Source organism: Dermacentor silvarum, chromosome 10, assembly GCF_013339745.2.
Source record: "Dermacentor silvarum isolate Dsil-2018 chromosome 10, BIME_Dsil_1.4, whole genome shotgun sequence".
Lineage (NCBI taxonomy): Eukaryota > Metazoa > Arthropoda > Arachnida > Ixodida > Ixodidae > Dermacentor > Dermacentor silvarum.
Window position 1 is genome coordinate 58955131 of NC_051163.1, and position 26250 is coordinate 58981380.

General features: G+C 44.8%; 1 protein-coding gene across 1 annotated transcript in view; it reads right to left on the bottom strand.

Moving 5' to 3' along the window:
• Window positions 1-3207: 3207 nt before the first annotated feature.
• The window catches only part of LOC119432022 (venom serine carboxypeptidase-like), a 25329-nt gene continuing 2286 nt past the window's right edge, over window positions 3208-26250 (bottom strand). The window contains exons 2-4 of the mRNA XM_037699471.2: window positions 26125-26243; window positions 21102-21435; window positions 3208-4083 (exon numbers count right to left, since the gene is read on the bottom strand). Of these exons, the coding sequence (XP_037555399.2) occupies window positions 3272-4083; window positions 21102-21435; window positions 26125-26243 (1265 nt within the window). The 3' untranslated portion in view covers window positions 3208-3271. The remainder of the gene's footprint in view (window positions 4084-21101; window positions 21436-26124; window positions 26244-26250) is intronic.

The following is a 26250-nucleotide window of genomic DNA, read 5'->3' on the forward strand; positions in this document are numbered from 1 at the left end:
AAAGTGACATTTCTATTGCGATAGCAATAATATGGACACTCGAAGCGCATTGCTGTCATCGCCGTCGTCGTCGCCGTCACCATCGCCGTGATGTTCCGTGAAAAGTCCAAACACGGTAACATCGTCGCCGCGCGCCGTACGCTGTACATGAGAGTGAAGGCTTGCTAAGGTCAGCCGACGATCACGGCTCAATCTCGCGCGCGCGGGGGAAGCGCGCCGTGTGCTTTCGCGCACGAGGCAAAGGGGGAGGGGACGGAGGGGGGGGGGGGGGTTCTTCTCCGGCGGCTGCTATTTACGGGGCGATCTTCTAAGCAACCTGCGACGTGGGCAAAGTGCGCGGCTGCGTGGACAAAGCGATGTGGACAAAGTACGCCAAAGGCCGGTAGCTTTGTATGTCCTGTACTTTCCACGTGTAGTTCGCGCTGATGCGGGAGACAGCGCGAAGGTTAATTCGCTCTCTGCTGCTGACGCGCTTCCTCACTCCAGTGTATTGACAGCGAGTTTCCGCGGTCATCGAGCGAGATGTGTTCATGTTTACCTGTGCGCGTGTGACGCTGTGCTTGTTAATTTAGCTAGTAAGCGAATGTTTACAAGTTTATACGGCAGATAAAACTACTATCCGTACTATGTGGAAGTGTCTACTAACTTGCTATCGCAATCGATGCTTCGCCTTTCGGGCGAAACTGACACTTTTCTTTTTTAGGAACGAGTATGAAATGTAACAAATAAATTTTAATGTGGGAAAGAAAGGTAATTTTCAGCTTAACATAAGAAATCACTTGAAATTTTGCTTCTAAATGTTGGAAAACAATCCGGTAACACGCAACAACCTGCCGACAATTTAGAATGCAATAATCGCTGGGTCGTCGACGAGAGAGCGCACCTTCCGCTATCGGCACCACTCCTCCCATTTTGCTTTTGCACTGAGACTGCTTGATGGCGCAACAATCTTAGCGGAGTATACTGTAAAAGTCCACCAAATGGATTGTTCATATCTGCATCTGCTGAAGTGCTGGTTGCCTGGAGACGTACGAGTGAGGAGACAAGCGCCCCCAGCCAGTCTCCTGCTGGCTCGTAAAGCGCAAACCAACCTGCGGCAGCCGAAATTCACAGTTCAATAAGTTTACTCTTGCAAAATACCTCCCCTCTGCGCGCGTAGGTGTAGTCACATCATATTGTGAATATTACAGCGTAAGCTGTTATGGGCTCATTCCAATAGCCGTTTCGGTTCGCGATGATGCCACCGACAGTGTTTAGCCGCCGTAACCGCTATCGCTGGAAATGCGAAAAAAGTAGGCGTTTCTGGCCGGGATCGAACCGTGGGAGCCAGATACTCTACACTGAGCCACGCAAGCGCTTGCTATCGGCTAGAGGAAATGCCCTATAAAGCAAACACGCAAGGGCAGACGATCCGAGCCTTCGCCAGTATGGAGGCCCCATCTACGTAAGGTGCCTGCAAATGCAGCGCGCGCTGGCGCAGACTACGATATGCGATTCAGACGAGGCGCGCAATCAACGCGCTCCCGAGCTGCCCAGCCTCCATCAGTATGGTGGTGCCATCTAGTTAAGGTGCCTGCAAACGCGGCGTGCCCGACATGTAAGTTGCAATTGTAAGGCTTGATCGGGCTAAGAAGACTGCTGTGCCGAGAGCATTACAAGCCGCAGCTCGCCGTCGACACCGGGCGGACAGGTCAGATCGTTCTCGTCAAAATGAGGCGAACAAACTGCCGCGATAACCCTGTTGTGCGTGGTGCCCAAATTGGAGCTACTCTTGAGCCGCTCCACCAGCTTACGCTGTGACTGTGCTGCGTGTGCCGCGCAGGCCTGTGACTTTTTAGTAGGCTTTCTGTCTGCGCCAGAAAAAATAACCACGCACTGTGTACCTTACTAGAAACATCTTATTTTAGCGTCTCTTACGATTTTCTAGAACTTTCTTAATAACATCCTGAGAAGTTAAACAAATATCTAACAGTTATCGACACACTTTCAAATAAACAATTACAGCAATATGCACTTGGTTTTATTTGCAAACAATCATGTCTTCTTTTTCTGTTATCTCCGTGTGTGATATCCACGACAATGTGTATATATTGTTACGGGGACCCCCATCACACTGACTTCAACACAATTTTTAATACCGGCCTCCGTCCCCATCCATCCTAGCTTTATTGTGCTCTTCGCCACGCACACATCTTCTTAGGTCATTCTCAGTTCAACCGTAATAATATTTATTGCTTAGAACTCACGCATGTCATGCCATTGTTATAGTGACAGTTCTATAATTTGGACTGCTGGCCTTGCAGGTGATCGCCGTATCATTATCATGCAACAAAATCTAGCAGAAAATACATCAGGATGGTTGTCGACGGTATCGCGATTAGCATTAAGGCAATGTACGAACACATCATACTGCCACCAGGCCGCCACCGTAACGAGTCAGTTTATGAGGCGTATAATGCTGTCGAGCTCCGCCAATGCGCTTTTCTCTGGCCACGCTGTTTGATCGATCGGCGCCACCGCGAAGTGTGCACGTGAAGGGGGTCTGAATATTTATTCATTGCGTAAATTATATGCGCAATGCGTATTCAGACAAGTGTGCCTCTCTATCTATCGCACAGGTTCGACTCCTCTCAGCTGCGAAACTCTTTAAAGAATTTTTTTTGTATCATTGAACTGCAGCACATACCAAGCGGCCTATACCCAATGGGACATTCCCAATGACTCGAGTTGTCGGGAAGGGAAAACGGTTAGATGCCCGCAGGGACATAGGTGCCAGAAAGGGTGTTAGGTACCGTACGAATGCTAACTACATTAAAGTACGGTTGGTATTAACCTATTTGTCCGAATGAAATTCCCACGCAAAATTTTGCATCGGTAGCTTTCTGTGCAAGATACACAAATATCACCGATACGAAATAAGAAAAAAGATAAAAGGTGGACAGAGCGCTCTGTCTAAGTTCCATCTTTTTATTTATTCGCTTCTATGGGTTTTGTGTTTTTTGCGCTGAAATATATCATGAATTGGCAATTACAACTTGCCCAGATTGTTTCTCTACCGATACGCTTCCTAAGCAGGAGTATTTCCGGAAGTAAATGCCTGGGATATGGTGTGCTTGCAAGTATAATTAGGGAAGATGTGGGAAGCATTTTGACCAAAATACAAAACACGAAAGAAGAATTCGAGAGTAATCCAAACAGTCATCAACATACAGTTTAAATTTACACTTTATTACATTGTGCACATTTTCACCACATTCTTTACAGAAAGGATTCAGCCCTCACTAGCTGTGCTATTGATGAACTCCATCGTAAGATAATACACCTCGTCCGGTTTCTCGGCCGCACCATAATGACTCATTCCTAGCAACACAGCTTCGGTGAAATTAGGTACTCGCTTTGCGAAGCCAGCGTAGCCTTGATAAGTGCTCCAAGTTGACGGACGCCAAGGAGAGCGTTTCGCATTGCGATACTCTTTCGAGTACGTCCAATTCAAAGTTCTATAATAGGCGCGCTGGTTGACCGACGGAAATAGTGAGTCCATTTGACCAGTGTAGAACAGAGCAGACGAGTCGTTCAGCACGCCCTCTATTAAAGAGCTAATGTCTCTTAAATAGTCAGGGGCCAGGCTCATCAAGAGATCTTCGTTGTAGTACTGAAATTCCCTTTTCTCTCCTACGTGAAATTGTTTTCTGATAAGTGAAGATGTATTCAGGAACAAGAAACAAGCCTGTATGAAAAGTGGTCTTTCGGTGTAAAGAGGGCTCGAGTAATCATTATAGGATGTCAGGTTTTGAAACAAAGTTGGTGTCATTCCGGGAGGGCTCGAAAATATTGTATCGAATAGTATACGTGGAATCGCAGAAGCATTTTGTGGGAGTAGGCTCTTCATATACTGGAACCGCTGCGAAAGCTGTTGACGTCCACTTTCGTCAACCATTGAAGTCCAATAGCGGAACTCGCTGGAGTCCGCTGTATCGAGTATCGGGCCGAGGAATCCATTTCCACTAATTGTTCCTTTGAGGATAAGCGGTATCTTCCTTCTACTTGTTAGCAGAGTGTGCGCTATGGAGACAGAGTACCTCGCTGAAAAAGAAAGGTAAAAAGACGAAATTATGAGCGCTGCTTCACTTGATATTTTATAGCCTAATATATCATCCCTTCAAACTTAAGGTTTCGCTCATTTTATTTATTATTATATTCTATGATGGTGTCGCTTCTGCAGGGTCCTTGCACTTCTTGGAAGACAGAAATTCGGAAAATGATGACGCAGAGGTAAACAAATATATGAAGCTTGAGAAATACTTTCAGTAATTCTTTATAAATTGCTTAAGGTGGTCGTTCGTCTTTACAATAGTTTTCTAAAGCAAGTTCGTATTGTTTGCTTTGCTATAACACTCTTGTTCGGATCTATTTATCCCCAAATATCGAACTCAGTGCGCTAATTTCGCTGTCTTTGTTGGAAACGTTGGCAGAAAAACATGCTGTTGAATGATCCAGCTCGTCGAATATTGCGCACCAGTCCGAAACCAGGATACACATTATACCAGTTGGTCTGCCACTCATGTATAAAAAAACGAATATGCGATGATATGCGTCCCTCCGAGTGCGTCTTCGTGCTAACAATTTCGTAACAAAGTAAGAAAAGAAAAGCGTACTGCGCGCGTTATCGCTCGGCGCAGTACGCGCTTGAGTTGCGCACAGCTTCGCGACTATTGCCGAACATACTGCTTACTCTGCATGGACGACGCGTGTGTTCTCAGTACTTTCCACTAAAACCCCTCAAACTTCGTTAAGTAGCGCCACGCTTTGAATAATGCCGCCCTCTCCTCGCGCGCCCTGGCCGAGGCCGACGCCGCGTCGCTATTGGCCTAATGGCATCACGTGGGCCGTCATGCCGCCGGACGCTGGCTTCGTTTGTTTACAGTAGAGTGTACTAGTTTAACGCCGCGCCCGATGGCCATTTTCGCCCGATAAGTGTCTATCGACTGGCGAGGAGCGCACGTTGGCGCCGTTGCTCTTCCGCGTTTTGGTTTGAGAAAGCGTTGAACTAAGTTTTGTGGCAAGTGCGACGTCGCTTCATGGCATTTTCCATCACCGTGACTTGCTGCGCCTTCGGCTGCCAAAATAGTTTCAGCAAAGGCAAGAAACTCTTCTCGATACCGTCCGTTAAGCGCGACGGGTTAAGAAGAAAGACATGGATTCATCGAATTTCGAGGAAGAACTTCAGATCATCACCCTCCGCACGATTATGCCAGGTATATTTGGACCTGGGGTATTCGGTACGCTTAATCGTGTTGTACGCCTACAGGCTTGCATTTGCGGGCAAGCGAGGCTGCGTGCGACAACGTGTTTCCGAAACATTTAAAATTCAGCACAGTCCTTTTGACAAAATTTGAGGGTCGAGCGTAAAAAGTCATCTTAGGAAAGCAACTCTCTGCCGTTTGTGGTTACTTACTAGCCTTCTTTAGAGCGAACAGCTTTGTTTGCCTCTTTTGTTTGTGTTCCTCGTTGGCGGTAGCGCGGTGGATTTGAGATACAAAGGCACCGATGAAAAGCGTGCGTGCTCTATCGAAATCGAGTTACGAGGTGCGTTCGTCGCCTCACGACAGCATCAAAGGTCTTTGAGACGTACGTGCCAATTCGCGTGAGCTTTAAAATGTGTGAAGGTTAAGAAGCGGCGGTGGCGCACTCGCAAAGAAAACGTGCGCTCGCCCGCTCGTGCACGGCTCATTTCGTTTAGTCATTCGCTCGTTCGTTTAGTCGCTTGCTTATTCGTTTAGTCGTTTGCTCGTTCGCACGCTCGTTTAGTCGTTCGTACGCTCGTTCGTTAACTGTTGGTTCGTACGGCGGCTATGTCTCTTAGATGCGCTTGCTGCAGGGCACTTCGGCTGGTGCGTTTAATTACGTAATGAGACAACAAATGGTGCTTAACAGGGGCGTAGCCAGGGGGGGGGGGGGGAGGGCTGATAGTGCTTCAGCCCCCTTCCCCGAAATTTTTACGTGCTGGCATGCACCGCCGACCAAAACAACCACCGGTGCCGGGATTCATTCGGGATTTTGTCTACAATGTCTTTTTCACGCTCCAAAAGACATTTCGGCACGAACATTGCGAACTCAGGCTGGATTTCCTGGCAACGCCCTTGCACCTGGAGTCACATAACGCAGGGAGCCCCATCCGTGCATAGAGTTTCACGGGCTTTTCAATAGAGAGCGGGCGCGTTGCGGCATCTCGCAGCGGCCGCGGAATCTATGGAGCGCATGGATTTCAATTACGAAAATTTATGGGTATAAAGTTCTCATAAACTTTTGACGCGAAAGGTGCACTGACATTTCCAAAGCCGTGCTTTAGATTTTCAATTCTGGAACTTTATGGGTGTAATGCTCTTATAAACTTGGGCCAACATGCGCGCACTGGAGCCGTCGTGTCCAAGCCGTTCCAGAAATGGAAGCATGCGCTCGCAATCTTCCACACACACGAAAATACGAAGTATCACCATGACTGTTAGCTGGCAGCTGATAACTTTCTTCAAACATTTTCAGGAAGCGCGCCTAATGTGATCGATCAGCTGGACCAGTGCAGGCAAAGTAAAATAAGAGAAAACAGAAGAAAATTAACGGCCTATTATTGAGGCAGTTATTTTTTGCGGGCAACAAGGTCTGGCTGTCCATGGCCATAGGGACAGTGGTCCTATGGATTTAAGCAAAGCCTCCGCTCAAAATACTGGTATTTTGAGAGCGCTTCATCCCATGCGAGCTGATTGTGGAGATACATACCTGAAGAACCATTTGGAAAGTTGCCCCAGTAATGCGTCGTATTTAAGCTCAGATGTACAAAACTAAATTATAGAAACCTGTGTTGAAATTGTCAAAGAAAGCCTAGACACCAAAGTAAACACTGCAGGCTGCTTCTCCATACTTGCTTACGAAACGACGGATATTGCAGGAATCGAACAGCTTACTGTTTGGGCAAGGTACCTAAACAAGGATGCCGACGACATCGAAGGAGTGTATTTAGGTTTTAGAACCGGAATAAAGGCCTATCTCATTGCGACTGCAGGTTCTATGTAAATGTGTACAAACTTTTCCAGATTCTAGTCACGCTTTCAGTGACCACTGCCAGCGCAGAGAGAATATTTTTTAACATGAGATTACTCAAAAACTACTTGCGCTCTACAATGCCCAAGGAAAGCATGGTTAGGCTGGCGCTTCTCTACGCCCACATAGACGTCGGCATCAACGTGTCCGAAGTCATTGACCGCTTCGCTAAACTTCCCCGCCGAGTGAAGTTTGTCCTTTAGATAGCGAAGACGCAAAAATAAATGCAAGTAAAAAGCTCTGTTCCTTCAGGTCCATACGCTCGTAATTATGAAAACGTATGACTGTTCATTAGCTTTTAAACCCGCAGAAATTATCACCGTTTATTCTAACAGTTAGCATCATCATCAAAATTATCTTGCGAATACGAAAATTACGAGGACATCAATAACCAATTTTGACCGCCCTTGCTGATTGAAAACCCGGCGCACGCGGCGTTTCCCGACAAACACACTTGGATATTGGGTAGTTCAACTTGCCGCATCATCTGTGGCTTTCGTTTGGCCTTTTATTTTTAGCTGCCTGCTTTTACTTCTTTTTTGAACCGAAGCAATACCCTTCTCTAATATTGGGTGCAGAATATTTGTTCCCGCTCTGCAGGCAGTTAAATTACACATTTTCGTACTGATTTCAGCATTATTTCACTATTATTCTACTCATATGGTGCGGTCGCGACAGCCGCATGGCCCAAGTACATATCACAATTTCCGCGATCATAGTTTTGTTCTTGCCTGGATCGTCTGTCTTTCTATGCGCAAAGTTTACTGCGCAACATGTTTATTTTTCTCGTCGGACGCATTATATACAGTGACGTATTTACTGGAGACTTATACGTATATTTAAATATCTTGTTGCGAGCTTTTGTGTATACAAGCAGTGAACTTTGTTTCCAGCTACAATTTCTTGCTCTTTATCGAGAATTGTATCTTCGCATTTGTATATGCCATTCTATCTTCGCATTTCTAATGTATATTTTGCAGAACTCCTGCTTTTTATATGTACTTACTCTTGCGATTATAATCTCGGTGTAATTACAATACACGACCGGTAACAGCTGCTCCTGCGCAGTCTATTGCACCGATGGACAGCGTCATTGGGGTTTTACCCTGGCCGTTGCATATGTACAAAAATGTAAACAAGGTTCTTGAATAAGAAACATTCAGCAAAATATTTGTCCTCAACTTTTTTTTTCATGGCCTTTATGTTTTTCATATCATATTCAGCAACAATGGAGACGAATTACAGCAAATGATTGAGGACCTTAATCGAGAAAGTGTAAGAATTGGATTGAAGATGAATATGCAGACGACAAATATAATGTTCAATAGCCTGGCAAGGGAACAAGATTTCAGTATCGCCAGTCAGCCTCTAGGGTCTGTAAAGGAGTACGTTTACCTAGGTCAATTACTCACAGGGACCCTGATCACGAGAAAAAAATTTACAGAAGAATAAAATTGGGTTGGAGTGCATACGGCAAGCATTGCCAAATCCTGACTGGGAGCTTACCACTGTCGCTGAAAACAAAAGTGTACAATCATTGCATTCAATCGGTGCTAACATATGGGGCAGAAACTTGGAGGTTAACAAAGAAGCTCGAGAACAAGTTAAGGACCGCACAAAGAGCGATGGAACGAAAAATCTTAGGACTAACGTTAACAGACAGGAAGAGAGCAGTGTGGATCCGAGAACAAGCGGGGATAGCCGATATTCTATAGTTGACATTAAGCGCAAGAAATGGAGCTGGGCACGCCATGTAATGCGTAGGATGGATAACCGGTGGACCATTAGGGTTACAGAATGGATACCAAGAGAAGGGAAGCGCAGTCGAGGTCGGCAGAAAACCAGATGGGATGATGAAGTTAGGAAATTTGCAGGCGCAAGTTGGAATACGCTAGCGCAAGTCAGGGGTAATTGGAGATCACAGCCTTCGTGCTGCAGTGGACATAAAATATAGGCTGATGATGATGTTTTTCATATCAGCTGCATGCACTGCATTGCTGGTTTCTAACTGATATAGTCCTAAAGTTCGTGCGATATTTTCTTTACTTAATAAATAGACAAACAACAACGCGGTAGCATTGATATCAGTTATTTCTGCCACAATTTTTGGGACATACGAATATATTCTTTTATGAAAAAGTACATATTTTACTTGACAGTGCGTAGCGTTCAATAATTTGTTTGCAGCATGTAATATACAATGGCATTGGCAATGGCAGTGCAGTTATTATTCGTGTATTTGATCCCTAGAGAAATTGAATAAGGAGGAGGCCGCGCAGCAACGTGACCCCCCCCCCCCCCCCCCGAACAAAATTTCTGGCTACGCCACTGGCGCTTAACTCTCAACGACTGCAAAACAATATACATACTATACATACGCCTTCAAGAGCGTCATTGATTTCATGAACGTCGTATCTCGCAACTTCGGAGTGAGCACAACTGTCCCCAATGCATGCACCTTAGCGCAACTCGGTTCGCGACAAGTACGTCTCTTCGTAAACGGACGATCTAATGCACTGTGCTATATTTGTGATAAGTCACTAACTTGAAAAAATAATTTACTCCACGGGGTAAGCTCACTATGCTCTTGTTTGAGAGTGAGTAAAGCGCTGTTACCGCATTCCCGCTTCGCAAACAAATGCTAAAAAACTGATTTCATTTTCTATGTACGCAGAGTCCTGACTCGATCGGCCGCGCAAATTTCTGTCGAGTTTGAGGCACTAGATACATAACATAACCAGCGCCCACCCTAAGTCTTCACGCGTCCTTAGAAGATTGGCAAGCACGCATGTTGGCGGCTCTGTAGCTTGTAATGCCCTACCGAACCTTCAGAGCAGGGATCATTTGTGCCCTCTGCCAGCCTTTTTACGTCATAGCTGATACGCGCCGCGAATTCACATGGTATGGCCGGCGCGAATTATTTAGGTTACCGAAGGCTTGCTGGAGGCCAAGATGTAGACATTCGGCCATAAACGTGTTATTTACAACAATTCGCAACACGATCTTGCGACACGCGCTTGGCAAATGTTGCGTACCTAAGTAGCGCACGCGATACATTCGGAGTCGTCATGGTACGGCGTTAGCGTTCGTTTAGATACTTAAAAAATAGTTATCAAAACAGGAAAGAACACCTGCCGTCACTGAATTTGAATAACCCTCCGAATAGAAATTCTATGCTGTACATGAAGTTACTCGAAGCTAGAAAGCAAACGAAACGCTCAAAGCGCACCGCCTTGCTATGCGTGCATTCTCTCTGCGAAAGGTCGTCTGCTACGCTCAAGCGGTGTGGGCGGCGCCACGTTCGAGGAGGGAGCGCCGAGGAGTGAAGGCGGAGAGAGAGTGTCGCTACTTTACGAAGTTTCGGGGACTTTACTTTCCACATCCTGAGCGAGCATCAGCGATAACGCTGGAAAGTTCTATGAAGCAGAGCCGCTATTCTGGACATTCCGCCATTTTCTTCGAGGCGTGACGTAGGCGTGACGCTTACAAAATGGCGCCGATAGCCCCAATTTGAGGCTCTATTCTGAGGCTCCATTCTGAATATTCCGCCATTTTCTTCGAGGCGTGACGTAGACGCGACGCTTACAAAATGGCGCCGATGGCTTTCGTAACGTGACCCAAATTTGACGTTTCGCCCAATAAACTGTAATCTAGGCATTGAACCTAGCGTTTTTGATAAAGCAAAACAGTTTTCCTCCCCAGTAAAAATAAAACAGCTAGCTCAAAGCATGCGATTATTCTATCAAAATCGTTTCCCGCTTCCGTCGTCTGCATGCGCACAAGCTGTCGTCTGCTTCATTAGCTAGGATGCGTGTCCTCGGGAAATGGAATGAGGCATCGTATATTGGCGCCCACGCGCTTGCTTTCTATCTTGAGACAACGTACGCGACCTGCCAGTGATGATCAGCGCACGCTCTAGGCCGCGTTATAGCTATCTCGTGAAACGCAAGTGACTCAGCTCGACTCGTCTGGCTGAGAAGCGGCCGAATATTATCGATAGCGTTGCGCGCGCCACAGGTATCCGCTTGCGCGACACAAGCACCGGCGCTGCCATCTCTTGTTCACTTCGCTGCTTACTCGCACCGCGAGAGGAAACTTCAAGGCGCCGCCTTGCGCACATTTCTTTTTATAAATTAAGAAGTCACCGTTGTCATAGCCTTTGATGACGCGAAAAGTCATTGATATTGATTTCAAAACAAACACAATAGTGAAAAGTGCAAAAAGTTTGCTAGTTTCAACCAATATTATTCCAAGTAAACGTGTTTTTAATAAAAATGATGGTTCAGAACACAAATGCCAACACCACCCGAGAGCGTTGCAGCCCGCATTGTGAACAAAAGATTTTCATGGCCCCAAATTACAGGGAAAATGCAGCGATACGCATGCCTCTCGACCGCTAATGCACATGGCCGCTCATTACCATAATTCGCGCGGCTCATTGCACCACAAATTATGGCGGAAAATCTCTGCAATGGCGGCCCAGCGCAACGTCACGCAACGTCAAATTGACGTTTACGAAGCGGCCCTTCCTGTGATGCTATTCACGGAATATTCCTTCACCCAATTAACAAGCTGACATGCCGGCTATCTTGGAACGCCACCACATACTCGCGAAATTGCAGATGCATTGCACGGGCTTCTGCATGCTGCCGTCCACTTTCTTTTTAAAGCGCTAAAGTCGAAATATAGGTGTCAAGGACCACAAAAAAGTCATGGACGATAAAATTTGCAGATGCACGTCACGTTTCGTCATTCTGACGAAAACGCAAAATTGCATTTTGATAACCTTCCGTTTCCCGGCACAAATTTCAAAACACGTGACCTCTGGAAAGCCAGACATGCAAAAAAAAATCTTTGGTAGCTAAGAAAGCGCTTCAAATTCAATTCGTGAATGATTAATTTGAAGGCGAGGCGTACAGGATGCTTCGGGTAACTTGCACTAAGCTCATAATAAATATCTTCACAACACGCAAACGTAACCAACCACCAATGTTTACTCTTCTTTTGACCAAATCAGAGCATGTTTTTTTCATTATCACAATTGTCTAACTAGCGAAAATTAATTACCTATCTCTTACAGTGTCGATATAAACACGAATTTTTAATGAATAAGTTTTAGAGCCTAATGACAACTACCGCTTCGATTTTTTGTGAAGGTAGCTGTTGCGCAAGATACGCGAGCCAAGATGGCGGATAATGGCGGCCGTGCAGACGCCATGCGTGTCGAGAATAGCACCTCGGGTGTAAAAGCCGACGCGTTTCGGTGCTGATCAGTTTTATCGGCGACCGACCGACGGTTGTGCTTGCCGCTCTTGTTGTAAAGGGAGTTACTTTCTTCGCCCAATAAAGAGATTGACCTTTAACAGTTTGGGTTCTGAGTGCTTCCACGTCACGACCACGTAACAATATGATGGAACACGAACCTTGTTGGAAAATCAAATCAAAATTACTTGCTTTGGACACGACTGTGTTGAAGTTATTATCAAAATGCTAATCCAAAGTGCAAAATGTAAAAATTAAAGCAAATTTTCTTTTTCGTCTTTTCGCACTTCCTCGCCACAATTTGTTCGCAGTGGGTCTGCCAAGGGATAAAGCGCATCCGTGCAAAAAAAAAATCTTTGGTAGCTAAGAAAGCGCTTCAAATTCAATTCGTGAATGATTAATTTGAAGGCGAGGCGTACAGGATGCTTCGGGTAACTTGCACTAAGCTCATAATAAATATCTTCACAACACGCAAACGTAACCAACCACCAATGTTTACTCTTCTTTTGACCAAATCAGAGCATGTTTTTTTTTTCATTGTCACAATTGTCTAACTAGCGAAAATTAATTACCTATCTCTTACAGTGTCGATATAAACACGAATTTTTAATGAATAAGTTTTAGAGCCTAATGACAACTACCGCTTCGATTTTTTGTGAAGGTAGCTGTTGCGCAAGATATGCGAGCAAAGAAGGTGTGCAAGATATGCTTAGAACCACGGGACCAGGCGTTGCCCACAGCTACATAAGCTCCATTGAAAAAGTTTCGAACGAATGCGTCATACACGCGCAGATAACATTGAAAGAATCACCAGCCGTTCCCCTGTCGAGAAAATGGGGGTAAGCGAAGCTTGTCGTGTATACATCGGGCCTTCGTGGTGATTTTCTTTCTTTCTCTCTGTCTTTCTCTCTTTTATCGATCTTTCTCTCTGTCTTTCTCTCGTTTCATTTCACTCTCTCTATTTCTTTCTATCTTTCTATCTCTCTTTCTTCCTTTCTCTCTTTGTTTCTATGACCTTCGTGGTGCTTTTCTTTATTTCTCTTTCTTTTCTCTCTTTCTATCTGTATCAATCTTTCTTTCTCCCTCTTCCTTTCTATCTCCCCTTATTTCTTTCTCTCTTTCTATATCTCCTTCTTCCTTTATCTCTCTTTCTCTCTTCCTTTGTTTCTCTGACCTTCTTGGTGATTTTTTTTCTCCCTCTCTTTCTTTCTGTCTCTCTGCCTCTCCCTCTCTCTTTCTTTCTTCCTCTCGTTCTCTCTTTCTTTTTCGTCCTTGGTATGTGCCAATGTGCTTAGACCCTTTCTGCACTATCGCCAGGATCGGCCCACTTTTCAGCGTGACACCGCCGCCGCCGCCGAAACTTGTGAGCCTATAAAGCTTTGCTTAAAAGCAAGTGTTACACGTTTGCAAAACGTAAAGGTGAAAGCCTGCCAGCGGTAGAAGACGACGAACGCACGAGCAGTGGCACGAGCGCGAGGGGCAGTATGGGAACGCTGGGATGATCGGCGGCATCGGTTCGAGCCAGCTGTGGAAGACGACGACGAACGCGCGATTAGTGGCATGAGCGCGTTTCAGTCAGTACGTGACGTGAGCAATCTGGCGCGCGCTAGGCCCACCTTTATTAAGCCAGAACAGTGCAGTAGCCGTGCATTCAGGGCAGAGTGGTTGTCTCGCACCGCGGAGGCCCGGGTTCGATTCGCACCCTGCCCGAAATGCATAAAATTTTCTTTTCAAAGCCACTAATTTAGTTCGTTTGCACGCACCTCCCTGAAAATTGTGCCGTCAATCCGAGCAACTTTTGTCGTGATTCTACACTTTGCGGCGTCGGCCGGCGTAGGTTAGCTAAAGTCACCGCAAGGGCACCGCAAAGGCACCGCCAACATAGCCACCTAAGGTTTTTGCCTTAATAAGCCCTAAGCAAAAACGGTGATTCCGAGGAATATCGCCCGCAGCCAATACCATTTTGGCCTTCTCATTGCCTGTCCGTGTCGAAAACACTGACGCAAGCTCAGGAGTTACCTTGACTGCTGTCTTGCTTCTTTGCATTTCCCAGTCACTTTTGCTATCAAGATGTCTTCGCACAGTACGGGGCTAAGGCTATTTTCTTTATTACACTGTCGTTTCTTAAGGCCTGTCCACACACTATGTCCCGTGCATCGACGATTATTCGGCCACAGTGTAATTGAGGTCAGGAATATCACTGCATGCAAGCGCTGAGTCCTCGGGTACTTTTATAGAAACGCCATGCTGTCTACATCTCCCGTTTTTTTTTTATTTGTACTTGCACAGCAAAAAATATAACCCAAATTGTTTCATAACATCAAATAAGTTTTATTGAAATTCTTAACGTACTGCTCAAAACTATCAGGGTTAGTCGCGGAAGAGAGCGACACGGTAAGAAAGAGCTCAGACTATCTTCTGTCTATTTTTGGGTGAACCAGCAAGCCAACCTAAAAGCATGATACAATATTGCTGGAGAAAGCTGGAAAGAGCACTTAGTCTTCTTTTTTTTTTTGATACACACATATGTTGTCTGCCTACATGTACATAAATGTCGTTTGACACAAGCAACCCACACCTGTTTGCAATGTTGATAAAAACTTTGCATGCGACATCAAACGAAAATGGTGGAATCAGGAAATGAGGTCCCTAGAATACATCACCGAAATGTGGTTACAAAAAATTTTTTGCTAAAACCAGAGCCTAAAACTGTACAAACACAAACAACAATTTCAAAAAAAAAGCACTGGGCCGAATTCAAAACAAAACCTTCAGTGTGCTCAGATCGAACGGGGCCGTCAAGGTAGGCTATCTCCCTGTCAGTTACTGACACCGATGGCGTTCTTACACACTTGTCCCCGCTCTGCCTTATAAAGAAGGCTTCGATTATTTCACGTTCTGCCTTGTCCCAGGCCCTTGCCATGGCACTGATCTTTTGAAACTGCAGCACGCACCTGCAGCTTCTGCAGGGGAAGTCAAGATCACCAACTCTCTTGCTAAACACCGCTAGGCTGCGCTCACGTATCCTATCGTTAATGTAATGTCCCTTTTGTCGTATGTGCAAACGTCCACAGGACAACGATATCCGATACACAACTCCCAAAAATTATTTGCAAACACATTCCCACCTTTCTTCGTACACTGCACCATCTTTTCTTTGTTCAGCATAGAACAAATCTGTCCCAACTTGAGAAGGGCCGAAAACACCACATTTTTTTAGGCGATTGGGGAAGACATTGAAGAACACGGGGAACGTGATTTTCAAAACAAGTTCTGGAGTTGCACCAATAACTTTCTGGAGCTTCTGAGTCTCTAGTTGTTGATGAATTCGGAGAAAAAGTTCGAAGCAATGTACCCCCAATTGGTCTCTGGTATCACCACGATGTCAGGCGAATACACCATTCGCCTGAAGCCGGAAGCTCCGCTTTTCACCATACACACATCGCGTCGTGTTCCCATTCCGCTAAGGAATGCGGTGAAAGTAGACTGCTCAAGATGGAACAAAGATGGCTGAACAGAAAAGTTGATGAACCAACTCAGTGGTGTGCGCATCGTGCCAGTGCTCAAATCATCGGGCGAAGTGCGCATCTGCGTAGATTTAACCCAGCTTAGCAAGAGTGTGTTGCAGGAGCGCTTCGCGTCGCCGAAAGTTGATGTGTTGAGCATATGGGCGGGAGCGTCCTATTTTCGAAGTTGGATACTAATTCTCACTTCGATAAAATTAAATTGGCAGATGTGTGTCAGCTCCTCACCACTTTATCACGTCTTTCGGCTGCTACTTTTTCTGTCTGCTACCATTTGGAATAAGTTCTACCCCGGAATACTTTCAGAAGCACATGACGCAATCTTGGATGGTCTTCCTGGGATAGTGAACTTTATGGATGAGATATCGGTTTTTGGCACATCAAAGAGCGAACTCGATGAGCAGCTACATGCAGTTCTAAGGAAGCTCTCTGCGGCTGGCTCAATCAGGCAAAATTTTCGTTTGGTGTTCGAGAAGTAGCGTTTTTGGGCTATGCTGCTGATCCAATGGGCATCACACCAGGCCTTGAAGAAGTGCAAGCAACCAAAGAGATGGTTGTACCGTCAGCGGTACCAGACGTGTGCAGGTTTTGGGGCATGGTGAATTATTTCGGGAGGTTTATACCAAACATAGCTAAGCTATCTGCACCGCTCCGTGAACTGCTTGTGAAAGACAAAAAGTGGCATTCGGGCCAACCTCAGGAAAGAGCGTTTGCTTGTTTGAAACAACTTGTGTCGTCAGCAAGGTGTGATGCGAAGTTAGATCACACGCTTCGCGTGGTCTTATCGGCTGATGGGTCTTCATGCGGAATTGGGGTGGTGTTGCTCCAAGTGCAACAAGATTGGCATAAGCGAGCTGTTGCTTTTATCTCCCGTGCTTTAACGCCCACTGATCAGATATATGCCCAAATTGAAAAAGAAGCGCTGCTTTGACGGGGCCGGCAGAATGCGTGGAATGTTAAAAGTGCTCGACTTCCAATTTCAGACGTATCACAGGCCGCTCGTTACGCTTCTTGGGAAATCTCCAATATACGTATTACTACCCAGAATTGAAAGGTTCCGCATAGGGCTTATACGGCTGATGCCCCTTCTCGAGCGCCTTGTAAGAAAATCAGTCTGGTGTTGGACAAGTTGTTGTCTGATTTTATGGCAGGTTGCATCGGCGAAGTGCAATTTTCAGCCCATCTACACAAGGTGCGCTTGGCGCAACAAGGTGACGCCTCCTGTCAACAGCTTTTGTTCCACTGCCGTAATGGTAGGCCGCGGTTCGCAAACGCCAAGAGTTGGCTGATACTTTTTTGGCCTCACCGAGCACACCTTACAGAATGTGAAGGGGTGCTTATGTATTTATTTATTTATTATTTATTTAGCATACTTCCAAGGCCCGAAGGCATTACAGGAAGGAGTAGTTAATAAGAAATGTTTGCACAGTAAAAGAGGAAAAATACTTATAATAAGTAAAGAAAACATGGTAACAAAAGACCTCATGAGTGGCAGTCTTGAAGCTGCCGGTGTCGGTGATGGTGGTGATGGAAGCGGGAAGGTGGTTCCCTTCTTTGCTAGTCTTCGGAATGAAAGATTCGCTGTAGGTATGAGTCCGGCAAGATGGCACACCAACTTTGCAGTCATGGGCTGTAGCTATGATTTGTAGTTATGGTATGTATGGACCTCGCCTAGTCATTCCTAAAGAGATGAGAGGTGAAGTTTTGGCAGCGTTGCATGCAGGTCATCAAGAGGTTGTAAGATGTCACGCTCGCACTCGCGAATCTGTTTGGTGGCCGCGGATTAGTTCAGAGTTGGTTACTGTAGTGAATGATTGCCTAGGGTGCACTAAGCTGAGAGTACAATGAGCAGAACCAATGCTACCATCTCGATCCTCTTCCTTTCCCTGGCAGAAACGAGGAGCGGACCTGTTTTATCTCAAATAGAGGCATTATCTTGCGGTTGTGGACTACTTTTCGCGTTTTCCAGAGGTCGCGTTGTTACCATCAACAAATTATGCTGCTGTTATAGCCAGATCAAAATGTATTCGCCAAGCATGGCATACCTGAAACGTTGGTAATGGACAACAGCAGTCAATATGCGTCTGCGGAATTCAAGGATTTCGCGCAAGCGTATGGCTTCGCACACGTTACTTCAAGCCCAAGTTATCCGCAGTCCAACGGAGCAGTAGAACGTGCAGTTCAAACAAAACTAGAGATTACTAGAGAAGTCCAGCAGATCCATACATGGCACTTTTGGCGTGCAGGAGCACCCTAGGTCTCTTGGGGAAAAGACCAGCCGAGCTTGTGGTCAATGCTAGCGCAATACCCCAACTTAATGAGGCCTTCAGAAACGAGCAACTTAAAGGCCCTTGTCAGGAGAGATGAGGCAGTTAGAGAGAAGCAGCGGTGTAACTTCGACAGCCATCACGCGGCTAGGTCGCTAAAGGAACTGCAAACAGGAAATAGAGGGTGAATCAAAGACAGTCGGGTCGCGCCTACTGTTTTAAGATTGGCCTCTCGTCCGCGGTCTTACGTCGTGCGAATAGACTCGGGAATAGAGCTAGAAAAGAACCGGCAAGCATTGGTGCATTATAGTATACGAATATAGATCAGAGCCAAAGGAACGCTACGACTCCTCGTATGCAATCCAAGCCAAATTGACAAAATAAAGTTGTTTCCTCCACCTCCGATATTCCGAGAACATTCGAAGCTGAAGAGCAGGGAGGAAGGAGGGTGTCCGAGGAAACTTCCGGGAAGGAACCTCTAATTAACACTCCTACAAGCTCCACTTCTCTTAGCCCGCGACCACTGTTCTATCGTCCAGGTAGCTGTAGTCAAACTTTGTCACTTACATTTTCAAGCTTTCTCCCTTGCATACTTTGCAACTTGCACTTTTTCTATTTGAGCTGCCTAACCAGGACTGCTTTTCATTTGTTTTGCTGTTGTTTTTTATCGTCTCCGGTGCCGTGTTTACTGTGTGAAAAAGAAATTCCCGCCTCCATTCCACCCCGTGAAAGCGGATCTACAGCGAAGCTGTTGCCGACGTTACACAAGCGCCACCACCACAAGGCGTCGCACCGTCGAGATCAATGCAGCGTCGAGGACCTCGTTCGCGCCCTTTGCTTTGGTGCTCCGACAGCAGCAGTGCACGTTCGTGGCATCCATGCGCTTGCGCGTAGACCGCGTTCACGAAGGGAACGTCATTATAATTTTTGAAGTCTTGCCCTGATGTCGATTGCGGCCGCAGCACACTCCGCTCGACCGATGCAACGGACAGAGCGCCCATTCATCAAGGACAGATACATCGTGTGCACACGTTCGTCACGTGCGCACGCGGGTGTGACGGAGTGCAGCAAGATCCTCATTCTAGTAGACCCTCCATTTGGCGCAATTGCGTTATTGAACTAATTAAATTTTCAAAGTGCGTCACAAAATTGATAAAGTACGACTTACACACAACGCGCAAACATGATAGCATCGGATTGTAATTTGAACATTCGAGAAAGCATAATTCTGTTACGCGATAACTTAAAGTTACACTAGCTCTGGAAACGAAAATGTTTCTTTGTGGACGCGACGGTGTACACGTACGGACGCAGAAAATTTGCCGGGGTGGCCATATATGCAGCTTCACTGTGAAACGCGAGGCTGTGGTGGCATTCCGACTTGTGCGCACACGGTTCTCCGTAACCGTGGTAACGCAGCACATGTACACCCGTGAGAAAAAGTATACGGACCAGGGGTAGCGCGATAAAGCCAATTTTTTTCAGCTGCCTGCGAATGCAACTTAAAATTTAGAACTGCAGTCCAAATTTAGCAATGCGAACTTTCCGGAGTACTCGTCAATTTCAGTTTATGCATGTTAATTACGGAGAATCATGCATGGAATCAGGAGCTGCTCGTATATAAGCAAGGCAAGAATAAACACGGGGCTCTTTTGCCCTGCATCTGTCAACTGGCGTGTCTTAATCTGCTCTTCGGTCGCGGCGTAGTCCTAGACACGACACGCATTAGGACAGTCATTGGTGCGTCTCAAAAATCTGCCAGTGGCAAGACTCTTAGCAGCCTAACTCTTTTTTTCTCAGCCTTCTTGCCTTTTATCGGCTGCTCTTAGCTGTGCCACCTCAGTGAGACTCATTCAGGAGAGCTCTTATCTAGAGACTTCAGATACGGACTATGTATTGTGCTCTTGTAGCGCTCAAAAGCCTTCGCGCCCTTTGTCTTCAGTTTTCGAGACAATCGTCAGGAGCCACCGTGGTCATACGATAGTGTCACCTGTGATCAAAATATTTCTAACATCCCTACAAACTTTCTTACACTTGTGTAGCATACAACACCTAAAGTGCTGAAACACCTTGACAGAATGTACGACCATCGTCCCCATTGAACAACACCAGCGGTGAACAGCACCAGTGGTGCTGTTCACGACGACTCAGTGTAGTGACTTAGCAGCCAAACCTAGACAATTATACAAAAATGCACATTGCTCCATATCATATGGTACTGCAAAAATTGAATCATATTTTACACTGGAACGTTAAAATATGTGCACAAACGTGAGCGCAGGCACGTTGGTTCTGATAGTTGTCAGATTGAGAAATACGTATTTGGACATTCGTTTTTAACACGGCATCTGAATAGTGGCGAACTAATAAATTGTTCAAAACAACCGCATATGATGTCTTAATGACTTGTACATAGTGATTCAGGTGCTTAGCATCGGTGCGTAGTAAGAAGAGGTTGCCACTATAGCAACCAGTTAGGGACAAGGCAAGCAGTTAGAAGAGGTTACCACTATAGCTGCAAGTGTGCGGTTAAGAAACTGCTAGCTGAAGAAGCGAAACCAAATGCGTTCGACTTGCAGCAACGTTCTGGTTTTTGTGAAAGATAAGCTAGAAATAGCTACCACTGTTTCGCACCTATGCATGTTCTTGCGCCTCTCTATTAGCGCGAAGCGTGCAAAACGTAGCCAAGTGTAATCGAAGCCATTACATGACCCCACTAGGAGCTTCAATATGGAATCTCAGCAACCCGTCGCCGGCCTTTTGCCATTCACGGATAATACTTGTGTCATTATTTACTTACCAAGTGTATGTAATAACGCATGCGCAAAATGTTAGGCAGTTACTTGGTAATATTCCTTGAGGAAAAGAGAACTAGAAGTTATCTTTAGAGTATCTAGCCAAAAATACCATCGCGGCATCATTTTCCAGACAAAATATTAGGTGAGACACAGACCTCCATAAGACTCTCCAGCGACGTAAAAGTCCCGACACGTATATTCAGGAAATACCATCAGGAACTGTTCTAGAAATTCCATGACGCTGTCGCTTATATCCTCCAGGGTTTTGGGATAAGCAGTTCGGTTTTCCGTGAAGCTGAAGCCTGCCCCGACAGGTAAGTCAAGGTAAATGATGCTCATGTTATTTTGTAACGTGTTATTCCTTTGCGTGAAGTTGTATTTAGAGGAGTCAAACGCCACAGGGCCATTCTGAAGGAACTGTCCAAACAGCGCAGATAGACCTGGACCACCTTGGGTCCAAAGCAGCAGCGGAGCGTCACTCTTGTTGCCCTAAAAATGAGTAATATTTGTATCATGTTGTGTGTTCTTCACATTTTCACAGCCACGCTGCCAGAGATTTAGTGCTATGTTTAAATGAAAAGGAGTGGTTGCAGGCATGTGACATAACAATTAAAATTGCCGTTGTGCGAACACTTTAAATAAGTAATAAATAGCCCCCTCCTGCTTGATTGGTATTCGATTCAAGAATTCAATATTCGATGTTATCAAATATTTGATTCTTTCTAATATATAAGGAATAAAAAGGCATAGTAGAAATTTGAGCGGGAGAGAACGTTAGGAGGGAGGATTGTTCAGGATTGCTGGAGAGCAGCGGTTGGTGCACAGAGGCACTAGTTTCGTACCGGACACATAGGGCTTATTACTTGTAATGAAGAACTTCCCGTCTGTCCACAAGAATGGCTCGGTTTCAGGTAGCGTGTAATGAAATTTGGTGTCCCGATTTATTACTTCGCCATTCTAAGCCAATTTGCGTCTAATTAAAACAATTATGCGCTGCTCTATTATCACATATACCTCCTTCAATGAACACAACACTGTAGGTAACCTGCTGTTCAATTTTTCAGCATACTGTCAGCATAAGATACTACCTTTAGAGAACTAAAGGTACTATTTTATGTGCAAGCTGCTCAGTCCGTAACGCCGAGTTGTGAATGGTAATATATTAATCTGTGAAGTTCCTGAGCCTAATTTTTTACCCGAGTGACTCCGTGCAAATATTAAAATTCCCTTTGCTAAGAAATAATAATCTATCCGATAGTCTATGCGATATTCCGAGGTCTGTTTACCTCGAATATTCGTATTCGATTTAATTAGAAAATTTCACGATTTGAACACTCCTATTAAAAATGCGTTTTTGTTTAGTTTATACATGCTTCTTCTTGAATGCACTCGGTAGAAACTTCTTTGTAGTTCAAATTTGTTATGAAATCAAGCTTTCCTTTTTTTCACAAATATTTCGCAAGTATTTCCACAAGTATTAAATAAAGTTAGCTATTTCCATAATCAACGCATGTCTTTCGTCTGTAGATTCAGCGTACGGTTTTCCTTCCATGTTTCTTTCACCGTCATTATCACATTAAGCATTGACGTCCCATGTGACGCCAAAGAAAACCACAAATAATGTCTGGAGTTACAACGCTATAGCTTTCTCTCATGAGTATAGCTTGATTACAACTGCTGCACGGCCGACCGCGTACAGCATTAAGCACAAGTTTAACTGAGTTTTTATTCCTTTGGGCGAGAGGCACAAAGCGCCCGCTTTTTCCATCGCATTTTTCATCGCCTTGATGGACAAAAATTAACATGAGCGTTAGAACTGATGTGAGCTTATTGGAAGTAATTTCACTATTAGCATGGGAATCGTTTGCCAGCTACGGGAGAGGCTTTGAGCCTTTGTCCAACGTCTTGCCTCTGACGTATACTCTACGTATAGAGTTGACTGGACCTTCCCCACCATTTGTCGAACTGGTTCGGATTGGTTCCTCTAATAAGTTCCGGTTTGGCTTCACCTCCGAGATGACGGGAAAATAACGGCTCGGTTCGCTTCCGGTTCAGCTGGAATAACGAGACAGCTACGGTTTTCGGTACAGTTCCGATTCGTATCGACACCCTGTGTCCCAGTATGTGTCTCGTATTATTAAGAGCAAGCTTTAGCTCGGGAAGTTCTAAATGCATGAGAACGGAGAAATTATTTTGCTGACATTAACCAATACACCAATTTTTATGAGGTTTGTAACATTTAAAAGGCAGAGGTAAAATCTTGTGACTGTATGAGGGAAGGTATTTTATTCTGGCATTGCACTTTTTCGCTAAATTTTCGAAAACTGCAAACTTTTACAAACTCAACAATCATGTTCTCAACTCCGGAACTCAGCATTAAAAAACAATTTCACAGTTCTATAAACTGCACATAATATATCTAAACGGCCAAAATTGATGTGTTATAGGCCGCTCTGAAATGCGCCTCTGATTTCTGAACATAACTTTTGCAACTACTGCTGCAATGAGGCATTGTTCCTAAGGTATCTTGGAGTACTATTGTAGCGCATGCAGACGAGAACGCAAGGAAGCACATGAAAGAGACAGACACGGCGCTGTGCCTTGTGCGCTTTCATGCATCCTTGTCTACATGCACTGCTTTAACTTTTGCGGTACCCTCGTAGACATTGTTAGAATTTTACGTAGGCTGTAAACTTCTGTACCAAGAATTCTAGAATAGTTAATTGTTGGGCTAGTTGGTTCTTCATAACTGAACAAGTAACTCAGCGCAATATAAAAGACAGAAACAAGAAAGGGACAAACAAGGACAAGCGCTACTCAACTGTTAAATGCAAAGGAAGGATTGTACACACATATATATTCTCTTGTCACGCATGCGCAGGCCAGACGATAAGGCACGTGTAGATTAAAGACGATTGCGCAAGAAGTCAAATTCGGCGTCAAGTAAAGAGATAGACGGCTCACTTACACACTGATCTCTGTTTTGCTTGAGAAAGAAGGCCTCCAGTGCAAGACGAGAAGAGGTTATACCCTATGTGCACAAAGTGTCACACAACCTTAAAAAGGTTGCTAACCGACACGGTATACCTCTTGTTTTTTCTGCGCCCAACAAGCTTTCTAAGCTGTGCTCTCGAGTTTGCTGTGAGAGCAGGCGAGGCTGCCGTACTAGGCACGAGAAGCCCTTTGTGAAGTGCTCCAAAGGGGTCGTCTATGCCATCCCCTTGCACCCTTGTGGGTAGTTGTATATCGGCCAAACTGAACGTTGCGTGAACGACCGCTTAAGGGAACATGCGCAAAAGATAAACAAAAAGGAGGATAAGGGCGCGCATTTGGTGGCCCATGTTACCGCATGCGGTTGTGACGCTCGATTTCATGAGACTACCATTTTGGGCAGGAGTGGCAATGCCTCTTCTCGTCTTGCACTGGAGGCCTTCTTTATAAAGCAGAACAGAGATCGGTGTGTAAGTGAGCCGTCTATCTCTTTACTTGACGCCGAATTTGACTTCTTGCGCAATCGTCTTTAATCTACACGTGCCTTTCTTATCGTCTGGCCTGCGCATGCGTGACAAGAGGATATATATGTGTGTACAATCCTTCCTTTGCATTAAACAGTTGTGAGTAGCACTTGTCCTTGTTTGTCCCTTTCTTGTTTCTGTCTTTTATATTGCGCTGAGTTAGTTGTTGAGTTCTGTACCAAATTTCTCTAATTTCGACGCTTTAACGAATGCATTTTACAGAACTACGATTTCTGTTTTTGATGCAGCGTTACCAATTTCGGAATTTTGTACCCAAATTTGTTTTAAACTTCAATTTCGGGGAAATTCCTAAATAATTCCAGGCCCTATATCTAAATTCTCCATCCCGCACTCACTAGAATCTAACTTTCTCTTGCAAATGTATCAAGTTTCATCCAAATACATCTAGGCGCTATCTCATAAAAGCATTTCTGTGTTTCACATCTAATCGAATAAAGAAATTGGAGTCGGCCCTGAGTAAAATTCTGTGCTAAACATTCCAATATCTTCTGGTATATTGCAGGTTTGTTGAGAAGGCAATTTAATCTATTCTACATGAAGATTCCAGGATAGCGACTAACAAATATTTTAAATATGAACTCAATGCAAGTTCTTCTATCGAATCAAGCACATTTTAGACTGATTGCCACACAAGGAAATGAATTTATATGTGCTGGCATACTTCTACCAAATGTGCATGCATGATATACTTGTTTTTGTCATGTTTCTGAGAATGTGAGTTTTGTGAAATCATTCTGATATGCTCCATTCATACTTTTGAGAAATATTGGTACTTGTACACAAACGCACACTGCCTACATAAATGCCCAAGACTTCTGAGCGAGGCTATAGAAATGCACATATTTAGGAACAGGGATATCATCCATGATCCCTGCAGCACACATGTTTTCTTTTATAATGGCTAACTGAAGCATTTTCATGCGCCAGCACAGAATCGAGTCTAAAGCAATGCCTAAATCCACGAAGCAGACTTCTGAAACTAAAGCATGTGTGCATCCGTAAAATCTAATGGTCATAAATTTTGTCATCCTTCTGTAAGAGCATAAATAAAGCTAGCACGCGGTTTTCTTTTATTATTTCTCCATAAAATCACTATGTAATAGTTCTAATTAATAAAGTATGTTCAAGCTTCAGAGAACCTACATATATTGAAGCTTAAAGAGTCAAATATTTTGCTGTCAACATTGACACATTAGTCGGTATATATACGTTTTATACAGCTAGTCGAGCTGATACTGGCAATCATTCTATCAAATTCTTATCCTTTGTACATTATGTCGTTCGTAGCACCTAGAGAATGTCTGATGCTCTTTCAAGTAATTTTGTTAGACAGCTGGTGAGAATTTTCTCCAACTCATCTAAAGAGGATGGAATGGGGCCACTACACAAATGTTCTCGTATAAGCGGGAATGTCTTGGACGCGTATTGCGCAGATTCGTTGAAAAGGCATTTTCATGTATTCTACATAAAGAGTCCAGGTTAGCGACTGACAAATACGTGTATTCTAAAGTTGGACTTCCGACTCAATGCAAATTCTACAATGGAATCAAGAAGTTTTAGGCTGATTGCCACACAAAGCAGTGAAGCGTAAATAGTATTATCACGTCCTTATAAGCCACTATTGCAGTACAGAGATGTTTACCTTTGCCACGACGAGAAGAAAGAACAGATTGCTTTTCGTCGTTTCGTTTATAGTGATATAGCCGGAGAAAGCATCAACTCCAAACAGTTTAAATTGCGGCACTCGGCTCTCGTTCCTCGCTTTTTT